This window comes from Melozone crissalis, unplaced genomic scaffold (genome assembly GCF_028551555.1).
Source record: "Melozone crissalis strain CALT ecotype California unplaced genomic scaffold, PUWL_Pcris_2 ptg000042l_1, whole genome shotgun sequence".
NCBI classification, from domain to species: Eukaryota; Metazoa; Chordata; class Aves; order Passeriformes; family Passerellidae; genus Melozone; species Melozone crissalis.
Genome location: NW_026535820.1, coordinates 6,885,537 through 6,911,608, shown reverse-complemented (window position 1 = coordinate 6,911,608; position 26,072 = coordinate 6,885,537). Strand labels below are relative to the sequence as shown.

Below are 26,072 nucleotides of genomic sequence, written 5' to 3'. Positions count from 1 at the left end.
GAAATCGCATATCTCATTTATCAAGGTACAGAATTAAAAAAAAAAAATAGAAGTAGCAATGTATTACAATGTATTACATTACAGTAAACTTAATAGCCTGTCATATAATCCAATGAAACTTGATAAAATATTTCATATAACTGTTTTGGTAAATGAAAACTAAAATACCAGGCATATTTTGGTTTTATGTTGAAAAGCCCCTTGTCATCACCAAAAGCAGTGACAGTCTTACTTCTACAAGGGACAGAGAAATTCCTTTTGAATAATAATGAACACACTGCTAGATTCTCTTCAGACCAGAAGAGATTCACATCAAAATTAAGGAAAAGTAAACAAATTAATAAACAGAATTGAATCAATCTTGAAGACTGGTTTAAAAATATTTTGCCTTTAACTGAGTGAGGAGGGGAGCAACAGTAAGTAAAAACAGTGAGAAAGGCTAAAAGGCAGGAATAAAGAGTTTGCCATGGGAAGACAGATACACACTACCTTGTAAAACATAGTACAGAGATGAAAAGAATAAATTATTTTCTGTATCATCATAGTTAGGATAAGGAAGAGAAGGCTTAAAACAGCTATAACAGAAAATTTGGCTTGAACATCTGGAGCTACTATCTCTGAGCAAGCACAGTAGAACCGGTTGCTGAGGGCAATTGTGAAATTCTAATAACTGAAAATTCTGTTTATTTGAATTAACAAGATGTGTAAGCATCTGCCAAGAACAATGCACATGGTTGATAAGACCTTCAGTCAACTAAAGAGACAAAGTAAGCTTTAGGGTCCCACTTAGTCATCTGTTCAACAATTTCTGTAATGTATTATTATAAGACAATGTGCTTTAGTGCCAACACTGTAACTACACAAGGAACTTTCACTCCCTCATTTGACAACCAAAGAAATCCTCACAGGAGCTCACTGTGCCAGTCGTCTCAGTAGCTGAGATTCCTCTTACCCAATGCCAGCAATAGAATATTGAAGCTCCAAAAATTTTCCCAATGTAAAATTTCACCTCAGTGCTATAATTCCAGAAAAGCCATAAGTGATTAAAAACACTGTCTTGTGATAGAAAGCAATCTCAATTCCCACTGCTCTTATTAGCTTTTTCTGTAAAAAATAAGAAACTAATAACATTCAAAAAATCAAGTTCTGTAAATCTTCATTTGAAGCAGATCTTTTTACCTTAAGAAAGCGACCAAACAGCACCAGAAAAGCAATTTTGTAAACTGTTGATTTAATCACAAAATTACATTTCTTGATACTTGATAACTTTTAATGTGAAAAGCTGCCAAAAGATATAATAATAAAGGAATTAAAACTTTCTAAAATTTCTAGACTAATGTGCTCACATGATCAAATGTCTGCAAATTCTTGTGTAACTGAGCAGAACCCAAGGTTGGAAATTGGTATAAAACACCAACTAGATAATTATGTTAAGGCAGTTACATGGAAACAAGGAAAACAAAAAGAGATAACTAGTACATGTCAAAAAAATTGATTACATATGACCCTAAGTCCAAAGCAATAGAGAAAAACCTCAGAAATGTCACAAATAACTAATAATGCCACTTCTATAATGGAGCAAATGAATCCTCTCTAGCTTCCAGAGAAGTGGGAATGGTTGTGTGTGTGAAATCTCTCAATTTCATCTTTTCATCTGAAATATAACACCATCATCCAGGCTAAGGAAAACCTCATTCTCCTAAAAGAGAAAACACTGATGACCTGCCTGATAAGATATCAGTCTGGTATGTCAAACCAGTTAACATTAGCCAGAATTGGACAAAAATATTGAATGCTATCATGATTATCTTTGACAACTAACACACTTCTTTTACCCTAGAGAGATGCCACACACTGGGCATTTTAATAGATAGCAAATTTAAGTGGATGAAGGTATTTTCTACACTGTAAAGGCTTCAAATTGTTGTTTCCTGGGAAGAAAATTTAAAAAATAGGGCATCTTTACCACAACACATAGCATGAATTGTTTTGTCCTTGCTGCCATACTCTGAGCCTCTGATCAAAGGATGCATGTACAGTTTTCTTCCTGAGCAAAGTAAGTAGGAGATAGCATCATGCTGCTATTAACACTTCCAGAACAATTAGTGTTTGTATCTAAAAAACAGTATGCACTTCCATACACTTAATACAAATCATCTCTCACTCCTGTGCTTTGTAAAATATTTGGAGCAGATATTCTACAATTCTATGATTTTATTCTGTTCCAACAGACATGCCAGGAAGGACACCTCAAACAGCTTGCTAGGAGATATGCAACCATGACCAGGAGGAAATCACAACTAGGACCACCTCAGGCAGTTTTCCACTTGCTGCCCTTTTCTCCTCCTCCCTCTTGCTCTAATGATTCCCTTCTTAAGCCTTCTGCTCCCTTTCTTATATTCAGAGCCTAAGAATATTGGTGTGGCTGGGGGGCAGGCTTACCTCCAGTGCTGGAGCTGACATTTTGAACCTGGTCTGTTCACTGAGAACAATGTGACAGCCCAGCTGGTCTGACTTGGGGTTTTGGGGGAAAGGGTGCCTTCCACAGAGGACAAACAAGTCTTGCTTCAGTCTTTGGAAACTAATGCTGTGAGATTTACAGTCAATTGAGAGAGGCCTGCTCTGTGAGAGTCCATATTACATATTAACATAAGTATTCCTTGTTAAATTTGTCTTTAAGGAAATTTCTAGGTCCTCAGAAACGGTGAGACAATAACATTACAATCCCTCTGTGGACTTGGGGGAGAAAACATGAGGATGGAAAGACACTATTCCCTATCTAACAAACCACCTCATAAATGTTGTTTGGTTCTTGTAATTAGATTTTTTTATTCACTTATTGATTCATTCATATTGTCACTATGATGTTAAGGGAGCATTCCCGGTGGCTTCCTTGATATTACATCTGCTATTACTCACATGCAAAACAGAGAGGAGTTAGGACTCCAGTTTAATTACTCTGTTAGATATAAGTGATTCAAGATAAAGGCTGGTCTTTACAGCCACCTTGAGGACACATGGTCCCCAGTTACTGATTTTTGAAGTACACTGGAACAATCCTACTCCACTGACTGTATGTTGTGCTTACTGCAAGCCAGAAAATTGAATGACCTCAATGCAGGGGTTGGACAAAATGGCCTTTAAAGGTCCTTTCCAACCCAAACTGTTCTATAATTTTATGATTTGAGTCTTAAATGAAATTTTAATAGAAGTTATAATTATTTAATTGTAGAGACTATAACTATATAGTTATGTCTCCTTATGTTATGTCATCGCTAAAGCAAATCAGAAATAAAAACCCCTTCATGTGATACAGTCTCTTAAGTCACTTGTGGCAAAGGCTCCTCCTGTCAATTCTCTGTCTTAAACTTTGAAAAACTAAGGAAGCAATTTCCAGAGGGGGTCATAGGCTTTGTTTTCTAAACATCCTCCCATCCCTGCTGTGATACAAATTCCAAAACAATGCTCTTGGCAACTTGTGAATGGCAACTTCTGAGTGCAGGTCAATGACAAGTAGATATTGATGATGATGGTCTGTAGTCATTTTCCAACTAATTTTGTGACCTTCTGTTTTACTAATTCCCTTTGGCACCCATTAACAACCCTACACCTTCCCAGCTCAAAGTTTCAATGATGTTCTGAAGAACATACATATATTAGTAGACTTTTACTTGGAATTCAAAATTTGCTCAAGTAATTGTCCTCCCTCCTGATACCAGCCCCATATCATTACCCAAATTAGTTTTGGAAATTGTGCTGCATCTCACTGGACACTTGAGTGAGAATTTGATGATGATGAAAAACTCCTGTCACTGTTCTGTTGTTTGGGAAGCTCATTAGGTGAGATACAGAGAGTGTAAGTTATCTACTTGTTTTATGGGCTTCTATAAATGATAACTTAGAATGTATAAAACCAAGTAAACTGCAGCTACACAATTTAAAGCCAGGAGAACTAGAATAATTAAAAGATCTTTCTAAACTCTATTGGTAGAACAGACAAAACCACTATAATCAACTTATCTGGGGAAGTAATCAGACAATAAAAACTGAGGCATTTTAGAGACTAATAAAGCTGGAATCTAATTACTATAATAAATCTTTAACTGCAGTTATTCCAGGACAATTTCCCTTGCAGTAAAAAGTATTCTACAGGGCTTTCTGTATGAAATTATTGTTGGTTGGTTGGTTAGATGTTGATCATAAGAAACAACAGCAGAATGATAATTTTGATTTTGGTATATATTTCTATCATTCACCTCTCTTTCACCATTAAGACTTTTGGATTCACTCAAAGGCTAGACTTGAGCAATCCTGTGACAAAACCAGAAAGAAATTTCTGCATTGACTTTCTATTAAAAAATACACTGTAACATTCTAATGTCCTATTTATTTAGTTCAGAATGGCATTATGCAGCAGTTTTGGACTTTGACAACTACACTTTTGTATTGGTCATTCTGCACACAGCTCACAGGTATTTAATTGTAACCTGTATCAAATTTGCAAATCAATAGGTAATATGTATACTGTTATAGGCAGAGCTTGAAAGGGTGGAACAGCCCACCTAACTCCAGGAGACAATGCTGGAGGCGAGCTAATCATGTAAGTTCTTTCTCCAGACAAGAGCTCTGTTCTCAATGGAATTTAGGGCAAATCCCTGCAGCAAAGCCCTACATTTAGTCAGAAGAACAGCACTTTAATCTCCTCAGATTAGATCTCTACTGGTATCACAGCGGAATCCTACATTTCTTCAAAGGTAAATGCCTAGAGTGAACAGTGGTGAATGCTGACCTGTTATCAAAATGACACCAAGGGGCAGGGCCATCTGTGGAATGATATTGTCCTAAGCCTGGCTTACATGTACTTCTGTTCCTGATGCAATGGAGCTGAGTGTTCCAGCCAAACAGCATTCATTTTTACTGACATGCTTCATCATTTTTGAAAAGGGAACATTATTATTTATACGCCTATGCTGAAGTTCAATATATGAAACAAACAGGTCCATAGCTGAAAATTATATTTTCATTTTCTATATCTGTTCAGCAATATAAATAAGTATTTAATATATGTCCAATATAAATCAAATTAAAAAAATTAGGCTGCTTGGTTAATTTTATTTTTTTTTAGACTATGTGATCAAAAACAACTAAAACCACCTCAGATGGAAAGACAACTTATGGATGTGGCATGAATATTCCACATTGTACTACCTGTGAAACCTTTTAAAGAATTAGTTCCCATATACACCTGGAATACCCATCCCATTTCAATTACTTGTTTAAATATAAAGTCTGATTACATTCTTATGGAGCAGATGAAGAATCCACCTCAATTACATATAACAGAGAAACCTTGAAGCAACTGTATGTTAGAAACAAGTTTATTTTAATTTTTATTTCTTTAGATAACTTTCCAGATAGGGGTTTTGTTAATATCAAAGAATTTTCAGTAAGACTTTTAATAAACTTGATGAATTACTGTTCAATACTAAAATTTACATAATTATTAGGAGGACACTTTGCTAACCAAGTACTATCAAGGCTGCAGCAGGAAAAATATTTAGTTGCAAGAGTTACTCAAAGCTATAAATACTTTCTGCACAGAAGCTCTTTGGAGCATGTATGTTCAAATACCACAAAACAAATGCAGACTTGCACATCAGAATGTACTCTCAGAATCCGAAGCAAACCCTAAACCCAAGCCAAACATGAAGTTTCAAATTCCCAACTCCTTAGATTTCCAAGTTTCCTACATATAACAGTAACAGTACAGTATATTTTATAATCCATCTCTCATCGATTTATTGTTGCATTTTATTAGGGTAATTTAAAATAAACAAATTCAATAGTACCTTATACCACTTCCTGTGACTAGGACATCTATAGCCAACCACTTTTATTGAAAGTGGAAACTTAAAACAGTTCAAACTATGAAAGAAGTCCAACAAAATTCAGCTTGTATGAAGATCACACAAGCAGCGTACCCATAAACAAAGTTCATTAAAATGCAGGGTTGTTTTTCCTGGTAGGATGAAAAATTCTAACAATTTAACCTGGAAAACAAAACTATTCCTTTTTCTATGTTATAGAAATTCTGTAATCTGCAGTAACATTTATTTAGTTGCTGTTTAAAAAGAAACAAAACCACAAAGCACCTAGGGTAAAAAAGGGAAGTTGCTCCACTCTGTCATACTTTCAGAATCTAAAGCTCTTGTACAGGCTCTGATAAGTAATGTTGCATACTAGTATGTTTCTTACACAAGCTGGCATTTTACCTATGATTGTTTCTTTCCCATACTGGATGACTCTTGAACATCATTTTATTATGCTTTTCTAACAGGTCAGTAAAAGCAGCACATAATGGTGAGTTTTTTCCTAATATCAAGTAGGTAAATCCATTGCAGTAAGATATTCCCTGCCAATAAATGGAAATGTAGGCATAATTGCCAAGCTTTCCAAGTTGTTTTGGTTGGTTTTTACTTTTTATATGTAATGCTTACATATGACATATTTAATATTTAAAAATAAAGTGTCTGAAGTTTGCCATTCCTAGAAACTTGTGTTTAAACCAGCAATATACAACCCCAAACCAAATAAACCATACCAAAATATTGGAAAAGTAGCATTTCTAAATACTCAAATATAAAATAACAGCCACAAAGAAAATGGAAACAGAATGAAAAAGGAGTAGAGCTACTGAATCCTTTGGCACAGGCCCTGAGGTTTCTGGGCATTGTCAGCAACCAGCCACGAGCCCATGAAGGAGGTTGTGCAAGCTTTGTGCAGTGACAGGGAACGCATGGGGCCAGAACAAATGTCATTGCAGGGAGAGCAGATTCACAGTGCTCTTCAGCAAAACCTCACTTCTTTTCCATCTAATCTGTCTCTGCACCTTCCTACCTAACCTAAAACAGATTATGCAATCATGGTCTCAGCAAGGACTGATTTGCATGTCACTTGTCTATTCACACTCAGCATAGCCAGCAGTGCTGAGCTCAGCCCCAGGTGCCAGGTAGCTCACATTGCCTCTTGCCCTCAGAGGTACAAAGAGCTTGGTGGAACTCTGACCTCCAGAATACTAATCTAGGAGTATGACACTGAACATTCTAGTCCTGAAACAGGAGTTGTCACAACCATCTCATGACTCAGTGCAATGCTACAGGCTTGGAGCAGAGTGGCTGGAAAGCTGCCCTTCAGAAAAGCACCCAGGGGTAATGGTCTACAGCAGCTGATGAGCCAGAGTGTGCCCAGGTGGCCAAGAAGGCCAATGGCATCCTGGCCTGTATCAGCATTAGTGTGGCCAGCAGGAGCAGGGCAGTTGTTGTCCCTCTGTACTCAGCACTGGTGAGGTTGCACCCAAATCCTCCACCCAAAAATGAACAAAATGTGTTCAGTTTTGAGCTCCTCACTACAAGAAAGACATTGAGGGGCTGGAGTGGGTCCAGAGAAGGTCAACGGAGCTGGGGAAGGGTCCAGAGCACAAATCTGATGAGGCAGCTGGGAGTGTTTGGGGGTGTTTAACCTGGAGAAAAGGAAGCTCAGGAAGGACCTTATTGTTCTCTACAGTGCCCTGAAAGGAAATTGTAGTGAGTGCAGTGAGGTGGAGGTTGGTCTCTTTCCACAGGTAACAAGGGACAGAACAAGAGGCCATGGCCTCAAGTTGCTCCTGGGCGGGTTTAGAGTGGATATTAGGAAAATTTTTTTCACTGGAAAGGTTACCAGGCTGTCCTTTAAATGCCTGGTGGCATTTAAAAGATGTTACTTAGGGACATGGTTCAGTGTTAGGCTATGAGTTGGTCTCGATGACTTTAAAGGTCTTTTCCAACCTAAACAATTCTGTCATTCCATTCTGCAACCAGGTAAGATTGATTGGCATACATTGGTGCCAGCCTTTGAAACAACCAAGTGTTTGCCTATAAAAGTACATGCTCTCTGGATGTTTATTCAACAGCAGTTTATCTACACGAGATGTACTGGAGCAAAGCTTCACTAGTCTTTAGTCTGATTTAAATCAATCCTCCCAGAAAGCATGGTCTTGAATTTCAGAACAGAATGTTACTTTCAGACTTACCTTTTTCTGTTTTGTCCTGTTCAGTTTCTTTTTCACTTTTCCCTAGAACATTAAAAATATAATTTCATTGAAATAAATTTATGTTAACATTTTATGATAAGAAAGAGATATAAGAAAATGACAATTTATATTCAAAACATAATTGAGTCAACAGGATTTTTTTTTTCGTTTTTATTTTTTAAAATAACCACAGATTATTTTCTTAGTTACCTATTTGGTTACCTAAAAGGTCTTTCCCTGCAGATGCTTCAAATATTACAATATTGCTTCCATCACAAAACATTTCACAGAACTTCTCCTCTAGATATTTAATAAATTTTGTTGATATACACTTACAATGCAAGCTATTTTGCAAGAAACAAAATCTGTTCACTAATTAAAAGATATTGGAAACACTAGCTTAATACTCAATACATTTGGTTAAAATGTGAAAAAAAATCAGTTGGGAACTTAATCTCATTTTTACAAGTGACTTGGGCATATGGAAACTTTTGCCTTTTTTCAACTTTTAAAACAATGTAACAGGTGTTTTGAAAACATCTGACTACAGAGGTAGATGTAAGTAAGCATTAAGACAGTCTGTAGAAAAGGCAAACTAAATCCTGGACAAAAATCATGTATACGTATTTCATGAAGGTGATGGATACAGAAAGATCTTCCCCTCCCAAACATTTGTTGATCCTGCCCTACTCTGTAACATAAAAAGCATCTTGCCTCACAATTCTAACACTGTTATTGTTTCCATTTCCATTTTTTTTCCCAATAAGCTTCCAATATTTCCTCCTAATAAACTTAGAGAACACTAAATAGGGAGGTCTGTTGCCTTTTTAGCTAGTTACTATCCTCTTTAACATATAGTGGTTAATTTTGAGGTATTCTTACATATATAAAAAACATTTTCTTTAATTTCCAAGTAATTTAGAGACACCTTCTCTGAATACTCAGTCTTTACTGCTTTTTAAACTGACTGCTCAGAAGCATTATAGTGTGAATACGACATTTTAAAATGCAGAAAAACATTGCATTTTTTAAGGAAGAAACTGGATTATGCGCACACATGAAATCAAATTTTTCAACAGTCTAATTTCATCCTTTACTATAGGCTGACAACTGCTATTCCTGAATGTATGGACACTATAAGTCTAATTTATATTCAGTGCAAGGCAGAATGAGCATTAACTTGATTATATGGTAAATTAAATAAATATTGTCATGCTGAAAGTCATTCACCTCTTCAATTACATCATGAGATCTAGATTGTCAATTAAATTGTAAGAAATGACAAAAGATCTATAGGGTCAATTACATACTAGGAACAATTATTACCACAGCAGTGTATTAATGAAAGCATTGTGCAGTACTTCCTAAAACCCTGGCTTCTGTATTTTTTTGCACATATCACACAATCAATAAAATGGTCATATGTCATCCAAAACACTACATTTCAAAAACAGCAATAATGCAGCCCCAGATGAAATAATAGTTTACTTTTACAGTTTTCACACAAACCAATTCATATACTCATACTTGTATTTTTACTACCTCCCATTACCATGACACATCATGCTAGTTAGCCACCCATTTTCCATGTATCCTCTCCTTTATCAGCAGCACTTGAGATTCTCACCTGGCCCTCTTCTCATTCTAGGTCACTGGATAATCTGCTTCCACACCTTGTCCAATCTTGGACATTCATGTTATTTCTGCAACTTCTGTGGCATTAGAGGAACAACAATGTATATGACCTCACCACTCTAAAGCCTGCTCCCATCTCCCATTTCTTGTCTGGCTTCACATATCTTTACTCCTGAGACTCATGCAACATATAACCTACAGCCCTCTATAGCTATTTATGCACTAGAATCAGTTCTACAAACTCTCAGACTATTTTCAACCTGCATTCTGCAAGATTAGTTGCCATTGATTTCACCAAAGCCTCTCCAATGATCTTTAAATACTCCCACTTTTCCTCCTATGTAGCTGTTTTGAAATTCATCACAACTTGATCTTGTTAGCTCTGAAGCTAAGAATTCACACTTCACTAAGAATTCACTTCAGCATCATATTCATCAGCACATATTGCTTTGTTCCTTCCACACTGATCCCTAGCATATTTCAATGGTGCAAAAGGTTTTAATTATGCTATTTCTGACAAAGGCTTAAAAATGTGCTCTCCCAAAGAAAGGGATATTATAATAAATCTCGAGACTATTTTTTCATCAACTTAAACCAACTGTAGCTCAAGCAAACAAACAAAAAAATCTTAGCTCTTCAAACCACTCTTATCCTTTATGCAATGTCTTCATTTCCAACAAAATAATTCAAGATGAAAATGACTGACAAAACAGCTTTAGCTAATCTCTGTAGGCTAGGAGTGCTATCACTATATAACAAGGCACCAGGGACTCCCATGCAGGTTTCTACCAGGAAGGATAAATTTATTTTTCATATTACAACTAAATGTTTGACGGCATATGAGAACGACCCAAGTCACAATTAAAAATGTGTTTCAGACCTTGTAGATTTTATATGAATCTCAATCAACACTATAAATTCACAATACAATTTATTTACAGATATGTAATTTTTGAAACATGTAAAATTACAAATGATGCTCAGTAAAATCATCACCTTTTTCAGTATCTTTACTATATGAAATCTTAGCTATTTTCTTTACTTCCTAGAAAGAAGTGCCATGATATGGTACTTTTTCAATTACAGAGAATGTTAGAAAGTCACTTAAACTGTAGTAAATTGGCAGTATTAAAATACAACTTTAGTATTCTACTCTTTGCTTACTGGTATTTCTTCCTGGGATTTCCAAAAAAAAGGAACTGAGTCCAAGATTTCATAGATTCACTGACATATAACAAGTGGCTAGGTAGCAATGTGAAAATACTAAGGAAAAGGTAATCTTCTGACTTTTTCTTAAACTACTATTCAGCAATACCACACCATTAAAGCTATGGAGGTGTCTGAAAACTGAAAAGGTCAAGGAAGATTTTTGCTTTCACAGAAGCGCATGGACCTTATCAGATTTCTGATTTAAACTATGGATCATAACCATAATATTCTGTATGCAAAACAGATATATCACTTTTCCCAGACATTTGTGTTTGTTAAGAAGTGCTATCTCATCCATTATGAGTTACAAACAGAAATGATGTTTCATGGAAAAAATTCAGGCCTAGCTGGTTGCAGAACATCAATACTCCAAAAAGACAATCATGACACAATTATAGAAGACACAGACCTTAGCACAGGGCCCATTTCCTTCCCATAACAACAGCCAGAAATAAAATTAATTTATTTTACTTGCTACTTGCCCCTTGTGAACAATACTTTCAAATATATTTTTTAATATTCAAATTCACAATTTAAAAAAAATATTAATTAGTGGCTGAGTCAAATATTTATCCCTATAGCTAATATTTAATACATTTGGGAATAAATAATGACACTAGAACAACAAAGATATTCTTCTGTGTTTTATTGCAGCCAAACATTAAAATGGTTTAAATATACATATTTTTAATAGTCCACTTGACCTTGCTTAGCTTGGCATTTTTTTGTAAACATGAAGCACGTAAAATCACATACCCAGTTACAAAATACTAAAATTCAATCACAGCGTAATATACTCTCACAGTCCCATAATTCTACAAATAGGCTGCCACTGTTATATAAAAAGCCCTCCATTCACCATTCTAAAATAATTCTCAAGATACCTCACAAAATATGGCTTTGTAAAAATTATTGCTCTGCAATTCACAATCACAGGTAATTTTACTAGAATATCCCATCCCAAAACACATCACAGTCTAAGAGTATTATTGCTTTCCTGAAAAGTCTAAAGATATCACTTTGGGACATCTGTATTTGTTGATCAGATGTAACACACAGAGTCTTACTGACATCCCAAACCCAAAAAAAGGGCAAGCATATATGATGCTCCTTTCACTACAAATGTAAGCATCTAAAACCCTGACTTCAAAACAGTGTTACAGAAATTGAAAGCCTTCCTGTAAACCAAAAGGCAACCAACTGTTAGGGTTACCAAATTGGTTTTTCTTTTTATAAATTTATCTTACTTTATTTCTCCTAAGCTCCTGTAACAGGCTTGGCAACTTCCTAAAATCACAGCAATTATTCCTGAGCCAAAAAGGAACACATGCAAAATATCAAAGAATAAAATATGTCTTCATAATTGTGGAACAGCAGCACAGAACAGGTAAAAAGCACACCTGTTATATTCAAATTCTAAATCACTCACAGTATCTAAATTTCAGATGTACCATTTTTAAGAGCATTCATAACTGTAGGTCCTAAATTCTGACATCATATTTTTTTAAGGTTGAATTCCCAAATACTTTTTTAAAATAAAATTTGCAAATCGAGTGTTTATGCAAATTTGACTTTTAAAGTAACTTACTGAATTTAAACTTATTAAAGCCAGCTTTGAGATCATTATAGGTAGGTGAACCAAAACGGAATAATTTTACTGAATTCAACCTGATTCCAGCAACTCAGTCTTGTTGCAATCTCCACTGATTCCCTGTCAGGATAGCATCTAGTCTCTTGACATTTTTGCTTGAAAAATTCAGATGAGCATAAATAAAAAGTGGTAATTCATACATAACAGGTTTTTGAAAACTCTAATTTTGTAATCTGGCCTTTTACTAGTATGAATTAAACACAAATTTTATACCTTGTTAGGGTATTTTAAAAATCACCTGAAATTCATGTCGTTAACTGTTGACATAACATCAGTGCAAAGAGATATAGGTCAAACTTCACAGCATAGTGTGTGCCTGATTAGTGTTTTTTAATAAAATGCAATTAGGCTGTATTCTATATCAGCAGTTATGAAACATTTAAAAATTCATAACATCATATGTTTCATTTGACCAAACTGCTCTGTACATACTGTATGAATCCACAACAAAAGATATATATTAAAATCTGAAAAAAATGTACCTGCTGCTATGTTATAAATAGAATATTAACAGTTGCTTAAACAGTACATGAAATGCAGCTCTAAGCTGTAACTTTGTCACAAACACAGAAGAAAAATAATGAATTCACTAAACTTGATCAAGGGAAAAAAAATATCAGACAGGAATGTAAACTAAACATCCAAGTGTTAAAAATGCTTACTAAAATGACAGTTGGCTAAAACCCATTTACAACATCTTAGTGTTCATTCCCCAAACCCTGAACTGCTTGGTAATTACATCATAAGGTCTATTTCAACCATCTGCTCCCCTTTTGTAGCGTATGGTTAGGACTGGTCCTCCTGATGTAGGGACTTTTCTTTTGAAGCTTTAAGTATCTGAAAAAATAAGGGGAAATCTATATTAAAGGACCAACCAAAACACAACTTCCTCTAAAACAACAACAAAAAAATCTTAAATGCTAAAAAATGCAACTTTGTATCAGACTAGTTAATATGAAAAAGCTATCATTTCTAAGAGCTACCTTAATGAATGTTCACAAAGTTGCTGTATAAGGTGGGAAACAAACTTTTAAGTATTTTTCTAGGCAGTAAATTTTTTATTACCATATGGCACTTTATTTACCTTGTAAAGAATATCTAGGCCATGCCACAAATCCATTTAAACATTTTTAATTTTGGTTTTGGTATGGTTTTTAGTGTTGGTTTGATTTTGGGTTTTATTTTTTAAAGTCAAAGGCAACCGGAAAAGAGGAGCCAGGGAATGAGGAAGGGTCAAGGTTCTAAAGTGGAAACTTCTCTACATATAAGGGGTTTCAGCAGCTGGTAAAATAAATGTAGAGTTATAAAAATGGCAAGGATACAAGGCAAAGGGGAGGAGTGGAGCAACTCTTAGATATTTTAAATCTAAACACATACAAGCAAATACAGAGAATAATGGTATCCCCTAAACCTGCAATGTGTCCCAAAATATGTGACCAACAAGTACCACTCTATCACAACCACTGCAATTTATGTGCCAGTGTAAAGCAGGATTAGCCAGAAAATCCGAATCAGTAATATTTCAAGCTAGTTTATCAAACCATTGGTTTATAAAAGTGCAGATTATAACAGCAGAAGTATCCTACATCTGGAAAAGGATACTAGCAGTAATTTCAGAAGTAAACTCAGAGAACTGGAAAACTGCACTTACAGGTACCTAAGGATGTACTTGACTAGTGTGAACTTTCTTGTGATATGTCCTGAAGTCAGCAAAAAACTTTCGACTTGCACTCCAGTATATTCAAATCCCACACCCAGTGTTTTCCCTGGTGATATGAGAATATCCTAACAGCTAAATTCAATTTCTGAGCTATCTCCTGCTTTCTTTCCAAAAAACTAGCTATGTTTTAGCTAAAAACCAAACAACTGCTCCAAACTTGATACAAACTAGTGCCACCATGCTTCAAATGTAGTTGCATAATTTAAACTACTGAAGGATAAGGAATGCATAGTGACATTTCTGAATTTCTTTTACACTACCTGAAGTTATGTTTGCCACTGCTTAGTACAGGAAATATTAGCTTTGAACAACTGATGAAATAAAACCAAACAAAGAAGAAAGTCTCTTGACAACAAAATCTCCCATACTGAATCCTCCATCACAAAGAAGATATAAAAGAAACCCAGAAAACGTGAATGTCATAATCTGAGAGGAAAATTTGAGAGTAATGTTGCTTTCAAAATGAAACATTCACATTAAAAAAACCCCAGGTAAATATACTTAATAGCAGAAGAACTAATAATTTAATAAAATTTTATTCATTGTCAGTAGTTTATGTCTTCTGTTTCTTTTGTCAATTTCCCAAAATGCTACTTGAACTATATGTGCTGCAACAATAAGATTTTTAGAAAAAGTTATAAATACTGGTTCTTCTGCCTTCAGAGTGGTTCCCACGTAACTACACAAATTATAAAGATTCTTAACATAGTGCAGTGCTCAATTGTGCTCAAATTATTTTCATTTTCTACTTCCTAAACAAAGGATCATGAGCATTGTACTACATCTAATAATTACTTGTGTCTTTAATAACTGTAATAACTGTCTTTAAAACACATTTTGATTGATTCTCTCACTTTTTCCCTATAAAGGGAAGAGGAAAATATTTCCTTCCTTCGAGTGCTGCTGCTATTATGTTTCCAGGAGCTATGCCATGATAGATGTCAAGATAATTTTGTGATTTAAATGGTGCGTTGAACTAATTTTGAATACAACCACAGGTAAAAAAAGAATAAATCTAAAAGATACCTACAATTTCAAAGTAGAACAAGCTATTTCTCGTTCTAGCAGTGTTTGAAAATGGCAAGGAGTCTCTCAGTATCAGAATGGAACAAAAGTAGAGTGGATAACTAGGTTCAATTCCACCATCTTATTTGCAAATACATCTGCAATTAGAGGAGTGATCATTGCCCACCACTTGGCACTGGGGAGGCTTTATCTCGAAACCTGTGTTCAGTTTTGGGCCCCTCACTGCAAGAAGGACTCTGAGGTACTGCAGCTTGTCCAGAGAAGGACAGAGCTGGGGGTGGGTCTGGAGCACGAGTCTCATAAGGATCAGCTGAGGGAGCTGGGGTTGTTTAGTCTGGAGTCAAGGAGGCTCAGGAGGAACCTTACTGCTCTCCAAAAATGTCTGAAAAGAGGTTGTAGCCAGGTGAGGGTCAGCCTCTTCCACCAAGTAGCAAGAGACAGTTTGAGAAAACAGTGCTGAGTTGCACCAGGAGAGATTTAGATAAGTTGTGAGGAAAAATTTCTTCCCCAAAAGGGTGGTCAAGCATTGGAACAGGCTGCCCAAGGAAGAGGTAGAGTCCCCAGCCTGGAGGCATTTAAAAGATGTGTAGATATGACACCTGGGGACATGGTTTAGTGGTGAACTTGCCAGTTCTGGGTCTAAAGCTGGACTTGATGTTAAGGGTCTTTTCCAATCTAAATGATGCTATGATTCAAAATGGCATATTTCAAAATCGACCACTACCATATAAAACATCTAAGTTTTTAGGCTTTTTTTTGGTGAAGGTAGAAAAATTAATTTACAGCTGCAAGACTGAGCCATAAATTACAATGCAAAAATTGATAGAAATATGGTCCAAAACCACAAGATTTCAACTTGGCACTTCTATGCTGAATTGAATTTTAAAAGTATCTGTAAATCAAAAAAATCATCTCAGTATCCTCAACTGACATTGTGTGGTGGAATTATCTACTGTTGAAATTTTGTAATACTTCTTAAGGGCCTTTTTGGTATTTTAACTTTAAACAGCAACCTCTTCTGAGAGAAAACATCTTTTTCTCTTCTCCAGTTCCAACTTAATGCGTAACAAACTGAGTGAAGACTGCCCTTGCTGAGCTTCTTGCCCATACTGTCAAAGATAGCTACTGTTTGTTTCTACACTGATTATAAGCTTTGGTTAAGAATATCTCATGTTCATTATGAAACAAAACACTTTCAGTTAATGCATCTATTAAATAATAGTTATAACTTCAACTTTCCAACACACCACATGGCTGTTGTGATAAACAGCTTGGAAAGACCTTGCAGACCTTCCAGCACAGTTATGCACCAATAGGAGCATTTCAAACCCCCTCAGCTAACGTTCAGCACACAAACTTAAACATAAACTAAACCATGCCTCCAATCTGTACTGGACAATCACAAAAGGCCTCCTGTGTTTTCTTCACTTCTCTGGCTACTTTTGGCATGACTAAAAACCAAATAAAAATAGTCTAAGGAAAAAAAAGAACAACAATGCAGAACTCTGAGCACCACATCTTGTAAGAGCTCCTGCACAGTACAAAGAATAACTAACCCAGAAAGGGGGCTCAGGCTAACCAACACAAAACAAGAATACAGCTGTTAGAGGTCTTGGATTGCAGCTTCTCTGATGTAATGCCCTGAGATACAACTCTGTGTTCCACTCAACACAACTAATTTGGTAAAACAAGCAAATAAGCAACTGCAATAATTAACTCCAAGAAACGTAACAATATGCAGTTCTTGTATTTAGAAGCCACTTATCTATGCTAAAAATGCTTTTGGTAAAATCCATGTCTACTACTGTCAGGCAACAGATGGAAAAACTGGAAGTTCTCTTGTTCTTAAAATCAGTTATGCCAAGAAAAACGTGATGACATGACAAAACAGTCCCTGTTTCCAGATCAGTGCCCAAAGAATGTGCCACAGTCAGATTCCAATAGATCCAACTGACACACAGAGAAGTAACACTATCCTTGTCCATGATAATTGCCCTGGAGAGGAAACACATGCATATTGAGACCTGAAATTGTTGCATTTCCCTTTCAAAAGTATTCAGTTCTATCTGAAGTCATTAAAAATAAATTCAAAATTAAAACTACCTAGCTTATTTGGAATGCTTTCATATAACCCAGTAATTATCATTGGCATTTATCAAGTATAACAGAAAAATTATTGCTTCTAAACCAAGAAGCAACTTTGACAATAGTGATATCCCTTTGCCAAGTAATTTGATTACTAATTTCCATGTAGTTACAGCTTCAGTTTTTTAGGGAAAAAACCAAGCATCCAATATTGACTTACCTACTTGAACATCATCTGAATAATCTTCAGCTTTAACAGGTTTTTCTGTAAATGAAAAATGTAAATATAATTCAAACTCAACCATTTCCCAAATATTTACAAAAAGCCCCCCTTTTTTTTTCCACAGTGACCTATTAAGATTGCTCTTTAATACTACTTTTGCAGAAGTGGGATGCAAACTTCTTTGGCTAAATTTTTCCAAGGATAAGACTCATACTTAAGTAGGCCAATATTGTAAGACCGCACAGTTTCAAAAATGATACTTCAAATTTCTGAAACTACACTATCCAAAGCACACATATCCCAGTTTCACATGCTACTACAGTATGGGCTTAGAAAACATTCATATATACCTATTATGTTTCTAGCTGTAACTGTGAAATACTTGACTTCAAAATTCAGTTACTTTTATTTCTATATGTATGTTTAAATTAGACATGTCACACATCACTGAAGTCTGCACACATGCTTGAAAGGACACAAGCTCACCAGAAAAAAATTCACAATAGCCAGGATGCTGGTTGTAAATAATAGGAAGATTTGAAGAGGGTAAATACTGTCTCTGATTTGGGAAGTCCATAAATAAAGAGCTCAAAGCTTAGGAGATATTCCACTTTATTCCTTACATATACTCTCTTTCCTGAGTATGCACACCTGACTGGCTGGTGGAAAACAGAGCATGGAAAAGAAATTTTCAGTTCCATCATATAACCAAATCTGGTAATTTTTATCAGTACCAGTTTTTCTGTAAAAAAGCACTCTCGACTCCTAAAACTGAAGAGTGCTTTCTAAGCCATTAAATATGTCATTAAAAAGTCCAAGATGCTAGATTCCAAAAACACAGATATGTTTGTCCTTGAAAGAAAACAACTGTAGAAAAAGTTATGAATGTATTTTTATTGCAACATAGAATCTTATTCCATAGTATTTATCATTCTCATTTATTAATTTTTTTAAGTAGCAAACACATGGAAAACAGAATATACAAACCTGATTCCTCTGGTTCAATGGCCACATCATCGTGTGTTTGCTTACTTTCTGTTCCTAGATAGAAAAGAAGTGTTGAAAGTTATTCACCTTACATTCATAATTTTGTTTTTATTTCCCAGCAACCACAGAATTTAATTAGTGTCAAACAAAAAGGAAGACTTAAATTACAAACTAACAAGTTCAGTTAACTGAAGAGTAGGAAAAATGGTACTAAATGTGTTTCACACCCAAAAGTTTACCTGCTAGAAGTAGGACTTCTAGTGCACACACCAGAAGGATTTTAGTTACAATTGTTGTTTGAGGGGAACAGTGTTTCACCCAATATGTTATCCCTTTTATTCATAAAAGAATGCATTTTTGAAAATTGAAAACCTAAATAAATATAGCATTAAATCCTACACACAGTGCTCAGGCTAAACTGCTTAGATCACTTTGCTCTAGCTGACTCAACCAACATCATGTCTGAGAAAAACTTCTTTAACAAAATTTTAAACTTCTTAGAGCAGATCTTTAAATTACATTTAACACAGTACTCATTTAAAATTCTTCAAGAACAATACAGCAAACAAAAATTTACAACATAACCTTTCTGAGTAGCAATGTGGGAAAATACCAGAGAGCTCCAATTTGAGCAATGGAATAAGCACTTCATAAGAATGCCATGAAGTTCAACAAGGCCAGGTACAAGATCCTGCACCAGGGTCAGGGCAACCTCCAATATCAATAAACATTGGGGAAAGAAGAGATTGAGAGCATCCCTTTGGAGAATGACTGGGATATTCTGGTGGATAAAACACTAGACAAGAGCCAAAAGTGTACACCCCCAGCCCAGAAGGCCAGCTGCATCTGTGGATGCATCTAAAGAGGAGTCTCTCACCAGACACCCTACAGAGTGCTGCATCCAGCTCTGGAGTTTTTAGCTCAAGACAGACATGGACCTGTTAGAACAGGTTCAGATGAGATCCATGAAGATAATCAGAGGGCTGGAGCAACTCTCCTAGGAAGGCAGGCTGACAGGCTGGGTCTGTTCAGCCTGGACAAAAGAAGACCCCAGTGAGACCCTACCGCAGCCTTTCAATAAGGGATCTTGTAAAAGAGATGGAGAGAGATTTTTTTACTCATACCTGTAGCAACAGGACAACAGATTTTGAAGTGAAAAAGGGGAGGCAGAGATTGGACATAAGGAGACTTTTTATGAGAATGTGGTGAGTCACTGGAACAGGGTGACCAGCACAGTAATGGATGCTCCATCCCTGGAAGTGTTTAAACTCAGGCTGGACTAAAGTCAGAGCTTTGAACAAGCTGACTAAGAATAAGATGTCCCTAGACATGGCAGGGAATTTGAACTAGATGATCTTCAAATATCCCTTCTAATCCAAACTATTTCACTATTCTATTCTCAGCTGTGTTTTTGTTTATTTTTTTAAATTATATTAATAAATATGAATGGAAGAAAAAAGCTTTTTTTTTAAAGAATACCTGAGAGGTCTTTAGCAATATCAAAATCTTCATTAATTTCATCTATAAGTATAAAAAGGAAAATGCATAATCAGCTTGGTTTTTTTTAACTTGTTTTTCAAACATAACTATTTCATCAAAACACTAAGATCACAATTATAAAATAGATACCTGGCCCTGTGGCCTCATTCATCCCCTTTGGAAGGTCCTCAACAGCTAAAAAAATATTCAATTCAGAGCAAGAATGAATTCAAGCCCTCAAGCGATGGAACTTACACATTACACAAAAGAACACAGCTAGCAGGTAGACATGTTTACCTGACATTAACAAGCAGACACTTTGATGAATTCCAGGGGAAAAAATACACCTTAAATATTCTTTTCTGTTTCACTAATTAGCTCTTCTATTCATCAGCTAGTTATTTCAACTGTACCTTTTCAACAATTGTTACCTGGATTATGATACAGTAACTGAAATTTTAAAACCACTTCTTAATCTTTCTAAATACATTCAAGTACTCCCATTTTCTTGCTTTGCAGCACCAACTCCATCTCCTAGACATAGGGAAAACGAACCAAAAAACCTGCATAGCTATAAACTTTGAAAGTCTTATTTGGATAAACATGCAATTCATTTGTGAGTCCTAATTTCTTTCTTGAAGCACAACAAAGAAACTCTACAACTTAATGGATTCTACAGAAAAAATAATTTCTTTTTGTTTTCTCTTAATATGGCACTTTTAAAATTCATTTGACTGTCCTCTTAAGATTATGATAACAAAGGTGACAAAACAGATTGTTACCATTTATTTACACTAGAGAACTTCTTGGCTTCCTTCTAAACTAAATGATTGTGGGTTTTTTTCAGTCAGCTGTCTGAGATGACCCTCAAAAGAGCAGGCATTTCAAGACAACAAAGTATACAGAACTCAGAGAGAATACTGCAGACAAATAATTTGAAATTGCTTCTACTAATTAGACAAATGCACCAGCAGAGGTCTGCGCCAAAGCAGAGCTAGCACTGACAGTCTGTACATTTTGAATGATTTACACACTGGTTGCAGGGTTATGAGGAGGGTTCATTTCAAGAAGCAGAGTCTGTGTTGAACTACTGTGGTCCAGCTGTTCACTAAAAGCCTCAGACACCCCACTCTGTGTCATCTGAGACCTTCAAGATGACTCCTCAAGGATGGCATATTAGAACAAAGTTTCTCAGGTCACAGTCAAAAATCTGACCTCATAACAACACAGGCTGCAATGAACCTTTGCCATAACTGGCAATGGCATGACCGAAGCTCACACACAGATTGTGTACTTCAATATATATAAACAGCAAGACTAAGTCTACTATCTTTATGCTAATTTGCCTAAAATATTTTTTATATATATATATATATATAGGTATATACCTGTATCTTGAGTCTCAGTCTGCTTTTCATGTTTTGGTTCTGAAAGGAAAGAAAAATAAAGCTCCTGGATGGTTGATACGCACAAAGTATTCTAAAAATTTGGTTAAACATACAGTTATTTTGTTAATGACAAAAGCAAAGGCCTTAAAAAAAACTTTCCCTGGTTTGGGGGAATAGATATATGAAGCCTTTCTGGAGCTTGTAGTAGAAATTCTACATTAAAAACTCTAAACCATATGTGTACACATTGCTGAAATTTCAAGACTTTCTATCACAGAGATGAAATTTTGAAAACAATTATAACAAATCTATCACTCAGAACAGTTGTTACAATTCTTCTACATTCTTAATATTTGGATAGATTTAATCTTTGCACTGTCTAATTTTTGTAATTCTGAAGAAGAAGCAGATCAAGAATATTCATTATTTAATTTTAGATAATGTCTGAAAATAGACAAAATGCTATCCATTGTCTGAATTTTCAATATACACTTACTGCGAATTTTAGACTGAAAAAGATTCATTCAGTTTGGATAATTTAATTGTCTAACAGGTACTAATCCTCATCTGAAAAAGGCCATTTACATAACACTAACAAAAACAAAAAAAAAAAAATCCACCTTTATATTATCATTGTATCATTTAAGATATTGTTGTATGTTACTAATGGTTGTGTGCCTCTCCCCATACTCCTTTGAAAAAGAGTTCTTATAGAATATCCTCAAAAAAACATCCAGAACTCTTTCTTTCTAATGAAAATCTCAAGGTTGCTTTCTTTGTCTAGTTTCATGGCCAGAAAATGTAGGAAACTCTTCAAACTGGAAGTTATGTACAATAACTGAGTTCTTGTATTCCAAATGCTATGATCAATCATTTACACCCTCCACTGTGGGCACTTATTTCCACTACAGAATTTTTAACATTAGCAATTACCTCAGTGATGTGATTACAGCGATCCTATTAGAGCAGCTCCTGATGTAAATTAAGAACCAAGCCTCACAAAGCCAGAGTCACAAAAGAAATTGGACTGCTCTGGCCACCAATCATCTTGCACTGTCTTTAGCTTTGAGAACTCTAGAAAGCACCAGGATTGAAGAAAATATTTCACCAGAAAAAAAAGAGGGGAAACACGTGATAGAAATGGGGAAGAGAAATTGACTCAAAGCAGTACTTCTGCTGATTTCACAGACAACTGCATCTGAAGGCTTTTATGTGAATCTTCTTGTGGGGTTCAACTGCAGTTTTGGAGCCCCTGCCAAAACCACAAGCTTCACATTTGAGAGCAAGGATCTCAGATCTCCACTATGGCTTCCAAGCATTCTTTCACTTCAAAAAAACGGAACCAAAATCGCTCTTCTCCAAAAACAAAGTAAATCTGTTTCACTTTCAATCCAACCAAAGCCATGTCAAAAGGTACAAGAAAGATGTACCTTTGAGAGGGCCTAGAGACAAAAGGGATGAAAAACAGGTGCAACTGCTAAAATGGTGTCTAGCACATGAACATGAACATGCCCTGAAACTCCATGGACTGCACTCAGACTGAACTGAGAAGGAAAAAAATGGTGTGTGACAAAAAGGCAGCCTCCTCTCACTGGTCTTTTTCTTCTCCACTGCTCCAGGCTGGAGCTCTGAAATAAAATTCCTCTAAAAAGTACAAAGGATGCATTGTGCTTTCTCTCACAACCAGAATGCCTTCAAGGTGGAACTTGAAAGCAAGGTAAAATTATGTTGTGAAAAGGCAAATTTTATCAAGAGGAAAGCAGTTTTCCATGGATTATGTTGAACTGTGGAAATAATCTACTACATAAAGAAGCCTGACAATTTAATAACCAAGAATAATAGGTTTTTTTGACAGTCACATGCTACCTTACAATTTCCTTTTGAGAAAAAGAATGGAAGTTCCTATTCTCCTTATTGTACAAATCAGAGGAGTGGCAAGAATAAAGAAAGTGTAGGGGGATTTATCTGATACTATTTAAAACTCTCATTACAGTCCAGAGAGGCACTGCTGCTTCCTGAAGTAAATGAATCACTGTATTTTGTGAGTCACAAAATACAGTGATTCACTGTTATTGTGTTGGGGTGCCAGAAGAGACTGTAGAATATTAAATGCTTTTGGAACTGATTTAAAAAAAAAGCTGATGCAATTTACTTTGTGACCTTCCTGATCAACTTTGTCAAAAAGGAGATACAGATGTCTCTTCACAAGGGCATGGAAGCATTTTCTGTTTGTGTTACCACTACATATGAAAGAGCATGAAAAGTAAAGATTAGAAGTTGCACTTTTTCATATCAAGGTGTGAGAAGCAAGAGAGGTGATTCTTGATTAGGAACTGATCATAAAATAACTATGTCCTGGAAAGGCAAGTAAAAAATAAGCCCTGGGAAAAACCTAGAGTCACTTGCTTTTCTATCCTATTACTGCTGAGGCATTTTGTCAAGGGCACCATCACTGAGGTAAATAATTATTTTCTGCACACTGAGAAAGACACAAGCTAAGGGTTAATTACACCTTTGGGCCATTGAAAGTCTTTCAATGGAATTTTGACTTCTATCCCAAAGGAGGATGTTGGAATTTACCTCCTGATAACAAAGAATGCACCTCAAGGTTTTCTGTTGCAAATATTTTGTAGAAATCCTGTCCTTTGCTCAGGTTACATAAATATGGGAAATAAACAAGAGTGTCTTAAAGGTATGTTTAACTATTCTGAAGTGTGGTAGTCTCCAGAAGGATATCACAGCAGGAATCACAATCACCCACCTTTGTTTCAAGGCTGTGACTACTCTTGTGACTACTCTACTATTCTTGTTTACTTTTTGATTTGGTCTCAGCAATCATTAGCAAATCATCAACCAAATCAAACTAAAATGGTAATTCCCAAAGAACTGGTAGTGGCAGACAAGATGAAAAGGTGATACTGAGCTAAACAGATGCAGTAAACCACATCTGACCCGGGCAGGGTTTCACAAGGAAAAAGGCATGGCAAAACCTTCAACATTCTTCTTCCACATATGTACAAACTATGGCATTAGAACCAGCATGGGAATATAATGAGTATGCATACTCTACACTTGGACTAATGTTAAAAGATTGATTGATTGACTGATTACAAATGCAGGGAGTTTGATGAGACAACCCAAAATCTTAGCTGAGAACTTGCAAAGTAATGTGGCAGCATAGGAATTTTTTTTAAAGTAATTCCACTTGCATATTAACAAAAGATTTTGATCCTGTAATTTCACTAAATATAGCAGCTGTCATACCTTGGTCTTCACTGTAATCTTCATGCACTCTATCCTCTGTTTAAAAAAAAGAAAAATGAGCAGGAAAATTAATGGAATTTTAAGACAATAAAGACACATAAACAATACAATACAGTGACAAGATTATTCAGTTAAAAAAAAAATTGAAACTATAGTAGTTCATACAGTAATAAAGTTAATAAAAGTGCAAAGGTGAAGATTTCTAACAGATCCTGTAGAAGAACTGATTGATTTTCTGGCACCAAAAGATAGATTTAAAAAAGAAAGCAATATCAGCAGCTTTCTTATACGGTTCATAAATATTTTGATTCTGAATTATTTATAAATCATTTATATATATAGCTAACTTCTACAGAGTAATTTTGGCATCTACTTGTTATGGTTTACTCGCTTTTTAAAAAACTTAGAGATACTACTTTCTTCTTGACATCACACTAACAACATCATCTCTGGCATATTTAAATTATTTTTTATCCGCAAAATCACTTCTATACAATTTAAAATACCAATACCCATTCTCCTGGAAATTCAACCCTCAAAATATTATTCAGTCCATTTAGCTGACATTACAGTGATGTAGTACTCATGTAGGCTTTACCATAATTTCCTTAGGAAGTTATTATATCTACATTTTTAATTTACATTCTGAAAAAATATTATTTAGAAGCTCCAAAGTCTTGTGCGCTGTTGTGCTTTGTTTTGTTTGATTGGTTGGTTTGGGTTGTCTTTTTTTTTTGGTATGTGATTGTCTTGCTTTGGGGCCAAAATTCAGTGAATCTTCAATAAAAAGAAAGAAGACCTTGGACTGTACCTGCATAATGTTCCACAGCATCTTCTGGCATTATCTCAGAGTCACCTTAAATATAAATATTTAATATTTTATAATCCAATTGAATTTTCATGAAGCAGCTAAATAGCACAAGAGAGCTTAAAAAGGTGATGTATTTAGCTCAAAAATGAAATAAACAATCATACTGATTTAATACTACAATATCTTATTTGAAAGTGACAGCTAAATTATAAAATACATCCAGGAACTACACCATAAAAAAACAAGTTTATGCATATTTGTATTCAGGCCTAAAGTTAGGAATATAAGAAGGTGTTGGATAACCAGTCCATTGATTAGACTGGGAAACTCCTGACAGAACAAAATATTTGTCTAAGTATTTGTAGATTGGATTCATGGAGTGCTATGCTCACAAATGTAATGGTAACATAGTGGCACAAAACTCAGGCCTACTTTAAACTATCTAAAAACCATTTGAAAGCAAAACTGTGAAGAAACAGTCAATATGACACATAACTCTGTAGCACATTTTAAAAAGAGTGATTAT

General features: G+C 35.4%; 1 protein-coding gene across 6 annotated transcripts in view; it reads right to left on the bottom strand.

The window, feature by feature from the left end:
* The window catches only part of ASPH (aspartate beta-hydroxylase), a 110,933-nt gene that overhangs the window by 41,533 nt on the left and 43,328 nt on the right, over window positions 1-26,072 (bottom strand). For 4 of the 6 annotated variants that reach the window (XM_054284744.1, XM_054284747.1, XM_054284746.1 and 1 more), the window contains 7 exons: window positions 25,547-25,591; window positions 24,736-24,771; window positions 21,472-21,510; window positions 20,084-20,125; window positions 18,605-18,658; window positions 17,615-17,659; window positions 8,069-8,110 (listed from right to left, as the gene is read on the bottom strand). In XM_054284744.1, coding sequence (XP_054140719.1) covers window positions 8,069-8,110; window positions 17,615-17,659; window positions 18,605-18,658; window positions 20,084-20,125; window positions 21,472-21,510; window positions 24,736-24,771; window positions 25,547-25,591 — 303 coding nt within the window. The remainder of the gene's footprint in view (window positions 1-8,068; window positions 8,111-17,614; window positions 17,660-18,604; window positions 18,659-20,083; window positions 20,126-21,471; window positions 21,511-24,735; window positions 24,772-25,546; window positions 25,592-26,072) is intronic. The other 2 variants (XM_054284745.1, XM_054284749.1) reach the window with 2 other exon arrangements.